The 6,000-nt window shown below is 31.2% G+C and overlaps 1 protein-coding gene across 1 annotated transcript in view; it reads right to left on the bottom strand.

Annotated features, from left to right (window-relative positions):
- Positions 1–2,839: 2,839 nt before the first annotated feature.
- Positions 2,840–6,000, bottom strand: part of tmem38b (transmembrane protein 38B) — a 28,132-nt gene continuing 24,971 nt past the window's right edge. The window contains exon 5 of the mRNA XM_073824910.1: positions 2,840–2,987. Within this exon, the coding sequence (XP_073681011.1) occupies positions 2,840–2,987 (148 nt within the window). The remainder of the gene's footprint in view (positions 2,988–6,000) is intronic.

Raw genomic sequence — 6,000 nt, 5'->3', positions numbered from 1 at the left:
TATTATAACAGAGAAAACAATGTATTTTTTTTAGCATTTTTGGGGAAATAAAATCTATAAAATCAAGCAAATTATATATGAACAAATCCCTCTGTAAAAACCTTCATGATATAGACAGGAATAAAAATGTAAAGTGTGGTGTGTGTAAGTGCTGCTGAAGTGGAGATTTATGGCTCAGAGTAGGAGAAAAAACTCTTGGCCTTAAGAAATCTGTATTGTAATTGAAATCTATTGACACAAATAGATCAAGTGCTATAAAAGAAAGACTTAACAGTGTCTTTTGGATGTTTTCTTTCCACTAGTCTGAAAAAACACTTTATGAAAAACCAAAAAGCCCAAAATCTCAAACTTGACAGATGCACACAGTGTTTTTGCCTGCACTGTCTGCCCTTAACTAGAATATAAAAATAACTTAAATGTATGTTCTGATCTGAAAACCTCTTAAATCAAGATGCAAAAATGACAGAAGCAAGAAGAGTTTCTCAAAAATCAAACTGTAAGAGCCAAAGACGATCAGTCAATCTGAAAGGACAATTATTTCCTTACACAAATCCTCAGTCGTTCTAATAAGCAAAACCGAAAGCTGAGGGAGAGAAACGGCAGTCTTGAGTCTCGTGACGCCTGCAAGGTCAAAGGGTGCGAGTGTGAGCGGACGAAGAGATTTGACTGAGCTCCAGATTTACCGTCAGTCTCGCTCCAGAACTTCAGTCTTTTTAAAGCAGAATGATGCAATTACATGAAAATGATGCAAAAAGCGCGGGAGCCGTGTAAGAGAGAGAAGAGCGTGGAGCGGAGGATCACACTGAAGGGCAAAAGAGGATCGAGAGAGACGAGAGCAACGCGACTCACTTTGATGAGCTTTAGCAGGTCCTTCGTTAAATTCACTCAAACCAACGCCAACAGACGTCCGTCCAATTAAAACACGGCACGCCGATCAATCAAACGCTCTCTTTGTCTTGTTTTTAATTGTGGAGTCACAGCTGATACTCGTTTATCAGGAAATAAACACAGAAGCTGAGCTGGAAATGCTGTTTGATATCACGGATTTCATTGTACACTGACAACTATTTAGTGACCCAGTCATAAGTGACAAATAGAGATGCATATATCACATGTAAGATGAATTAATGAGCTTTCCATTGAGGTATGGTTTGTTAGGATTGGACAATATTTGCCTGAGATACAACTATTTGAAAATCTGGAATCTGAGGGTGCAAAAAAATCGAAATACTCAAATTAAAATGCAAAGTGAAATGCTTATACGACTGCTGATAATCTCAAAATTTTAGAGAAAGGAAGTTCCAGTTTAAACAAGAGAAATAAGAGAATTTTACAAATTAGAAATAGAGAGAAATATGGATAACTTTAGTTGTAAAAAGACTTAAATGTACATTGTGTTTAAATAATAAAATAAATAATAGTAAAATAGTAGAACAAAATAGGAATAGAAATATAATATATAATATAGAGAAAATAAAATATAAAATATTGAGAAAATATAATAATATATATTATATAAAATATAATATATATAATATATAAAAATATAATATATAAAATATAAAATATTGAGAAAATCAATGATTTTTGGCCCAATAATTTTGATCCATACAATGTATTTTTGGCTATTGCCAAAAATCATTAGGATAAAGATATTTTATTAATTTCCAACTATAAATATATCCAAACTTAATTTTTGATTAGTAATATGCATTGCTAAGAACTTCATTTGGACAACTTTAAAGGCGATTTTATCAGTATTTAGATTTTTTTGCACCCTCAGATTCAGATGCAGATTTTCAAATAGCTTCCAAATATTGTCCTGTCCTAACAAACCGTACATCAATGAAAAGCTTATTTGTTCAGCTTACATATAATGCATAAACCTCAATTTAAAATTAACCCTTACGACTGGTTTTGTGTTCCAGGGTCACATATATAAGATTTAACTGTGTATAAATACAAATGTGCAATAAAAAATATGATATTTTTTATAATATTTATTAATTATGATTAACTAATTATTTTAGATATATTTTAGGTTTTATAGAGTATTTTGCACATTTTATTTTTCTTGTTTAAATGTATTTTGTGTTTGTTTTTTTATAAATCATAACTGGGTCAAAGGCGTTAAGATATCCACATCAAAATAAATTTACAAAAGGGATTTTGTGTCCATAAAAAGCACATTAAATGTAGTTAAAGTGTCTACTTTTGAGGTTTCAAATCGATTTTGGAGAATAAAATGTTAAAATTTGGATGAAATAATGTTAGATTGTCATTCAGTGTAACACATTATTTATGCATTTATAAAATTCAAACAACATGCTTATTCTGACTTGCACATATTTAAATATATAAAAGAATAAGGGAGAATATTAAATTTTATTGTGTTTTAAATGAGTAAAATATTCTTACTGACAAATGGGCTAAATTTTTTCAAATGCAGAATTACAACTAATTAGTATTTTAAGTACTTTTAATATGTCTTAAATTCATTTTTGTTGTAAATATGCCTGACAAGATTGACACTGAATGACATTTTAGTGGGTGTCTTCAGTAAATTAGGGAAAAATGTATGATATTTATTTTTTGCTCAGAAAAACAAAAACAAAAATGCAATTAAAATAAACAGAAAACTTTTTCAGATTTTTTTGGGGAAAACAACAACCATTTAAAGCAATATTACACTTTTTGTTTTTATGCTTAAACCCTTTTACAAAAAAACAGTACAAAAATGCAATGCAAATAAAATGTACTATTATTTTTACTATTTTGACAAATATAGATTTAGATATTCATGCATTTATAATATAAATTCAGATAACGAGTGTTTGGTTCATTCTGAATGCTGTAGAAAGACACAGACCTTATTGGTGACGATGAAGAGCGTGTAGATGAAGATCAGGTGATGCGTCTGAATCGGGAGGAAGTGGCACTGCTGGAGAGAGAACAGAACGGCTCCAAGCAGCGTCACCTTAGTCGGGCTGCACACACATACAGAGAGAGGTCAAAGGTTAAATGAGGACAGTTTAATATAACAGCTCTGACTCTACATCGTCAAATAGACAATCAACACACGACTGTGATGCACATTCCCTATTAATGTGTTACGTACACCATCGCTGTGCAACTGTAAACCTATTATTATTTATATTGCTTAGGGAAAGAATTGTACATTATGACGATTATTAATAATAATAAATTCCTTTTCACTGTAAAAGAGTTTTCATTATTTGTTTGAATCATTTCAACTCAAAATAATTGCTTTTGTTTTGATTTTATAAGTTTTTTTAACTTAAAACAAACTCAAAATAATAAAAAAGTAAATACTATAAAACAAATAAAAATAAAATGATTGTAATTGGGTCAAAGACAAAAAACAATAAGTGTAATACTGCTTTAAATTGTTGTTGTTTTTCAAAAAATGTTTTAAAAAGTTTTCGGTTTAATTTAATTTAAATTTTAATGTTTAAAATTTAATATTAATATTTAATACATTTTAATTTAATTTAATAAATCAGCATATTAGAATGATTTCTGAAGGATCATGTGACACTGAATACTGGAGTAATGATGCTGAAAATGCAAGTTTAATTACAGATATAAATAACATTTTCATGTATACGGGTCAAAGATAAAAAGGGGTTTAAGCATTAAAACAGTAAGTGTAATACTGCTTTAAATTGTTGTTGTTTTTCAAAAAAAAATATTAAAAGGTTTTCTGTTTAATATAATTGCTTTTTGTTTTTGTTTATAGTGTTTATATAATTTTGTTTATACTCTGTGCACTCCTGTTCAAGACAGTTAGGGTATGTCTCAAAACTCCCATCTCATTTTCTCCTCCAACTTCAGAATCGTCCTCCATCGCTGTTTTAGCTTTTTTGTAAAGAGCGTTTGATGATCTTTGCACGTTCACTTTGTAAACACTGGGTCTATACTTCTGCAGCAATGTAGGATGATTTTGGAAGTTGGAGGAGAAAATAAGATGGGAGTTTATGGACATACCCTAACTGTGTTGAACTGGAACACACAGAGTTGATGCAGAGCTAGACAAGATGAGCATTTGAGGTTAAAATGGATATAAATTGGCCATTTTTTTAAAAATAACCAATCGTTTCACTAGATAAGACATAATAATATCATAAAATAATCACAAAATAGAAATTTCTTTACGACTGAAGAAAGAATGACATGAACATCTTTGATGACAAGGGGGAGTAAATTAAATTATCTGTAAATTTTTGTTCTGGAAGTGAACTACTCCTTTAGGATGTTCTGATCTTTTCCATACAGTGAAAGCAGACCAGGACCAGGAGCTGGTACACTTAATAAAAAAAAAAAAACATAATAATATCATAAATTAATCACAAAAGAGCCCATATGACCCATGTGCAATATTCAAAGTCATGTGAAAACGTTGTGTTTATATGTCTATGTAAAATTATCCTCATTCACACTTGTTTACATTCTAATATGACGCCTTACTTTACCATGTTCTCTGAATTTTCCCAAATTTACAGAAGACACCCACTAAAATGTCATTTGGTGTAACAATCTTGTCAGGCATATTTACAACAAAAATCAATTTATGACATATTCAAAGACGAATTACTTTCACCCCAAATACTAATTAGTTGTAATTCCACATTTGTAAAATTAAAAAGTTTGAACTTCCAAAATGCAGTTTAAATGCAGCTTCAAAGGACTCTAAATGATCCCAGCCGAGGAAGAAGGATCTTATCGAGCAAAACAGTCTGTTATTTTCTTAAAAAAAAAATACAATTTATATACTTTTTAACCTCAAATGCCCATCTTGTCTAGCTCTACGTGAACTCTCTATATTCCGGTTCAGGACAGTTAGGGTATGTCCATAAATTCCCTTTTTTTTCCCCTCCAACAAAATTGCCCTACATCGCTGCAAAGTTAACGCGCAAAGAAGATCAAACACCCTTTAGGAAAAAAAGAAAAAGAAAGTAAAACAGCGATTTTGAAGTTGGAGGAGAAAATGAGATGGGAGTTTTGAGACATACCCTAACTGTCTTGAACTGGAGTACAGAGAGTTCACACAGAGCTAGACAAGACCAGCATTTGAGATTAAAAAGTATATAAACTGTATTTTTTTTTAAGACAATAACGATCGCTTTGCTAGATAAGACCCTTCTTCCTTGGCTGGGATCGTTTAGAGTTCTCGAAAAACATAATTTCTTTACGACTGAAGAAAGACATGAACATATTAGATAACAATTGTAATTTTTTTTAGGAAATGACCGAATTAGAGTCCTTTAAAGCTGCGTTTAAACTGCATTTTGGAAGTTCAAACTCGCGGGGGACCATAGAAGTCCACTATAGTATGTATTATTTATATATATGTTGGATGATTTTGAAGTTGGAGGAGAAAATGAGATGGGAGTTTTGAGACATACCCTAACTGTCTTGAACTGGAATACACAGAGTTGACACAGAGCTAGACAAGACCAGCATTTGAGATTAAAAATTATATAAACTGTAATTTTTTTTTAGAAAGTAACAAATCGTTTCGCTAGATAAGACCCTTCTTCCTTGGCTGGGATCGTTTAGAGTTCTCGAAAAACATAATTTCTTTACGACTGAAGAAAGACATGAACATATTAGATAACAATTGTAATTTTTTTTTAGGAAATGACCGAATTAGGGTCTGCGTTTAAACTGCATTTTGGAAGTTCAAACTCGCGGGGGACCATAGAAGTCCACTATAGTATTATTTATATATGTGTTGGATGATTTTGAAGTTGGAGGAGAAAATGAGATGGGAGTTTTGAGACATACCCTAACTGTCTTGAACTGGAATACACAGAGTTGACACAGAGCTAGACAAGACCAGCATTTGAGATTAAAAATTATATAAACTGTAATTTTTTTTTAGAAAGTAACAAATCGTTTCGCTAGATAAGACCCTTCTTCCTTGGCTGGAATCGTTTAGAGTTCTCGAAAAACATAATTTCTTTACGACTGAAGAAA

This window comes from Garra rufa, chromosome 19, assembly GCF_049309525.1.
Source record: "Garra rufa chromosome 19, GarRuf1.0, whole genome shotgun sequence".
NCBI lineage: Eukaryota > Metazoa > Chordata > Actinopteri > Cypriniformes > Cyprinidae > Garra > Garra rufa.
Note: the sequence above shows the minus strand (reverse complement) of the source record. Positions and strands in the feature narration are given on the sequence as shown.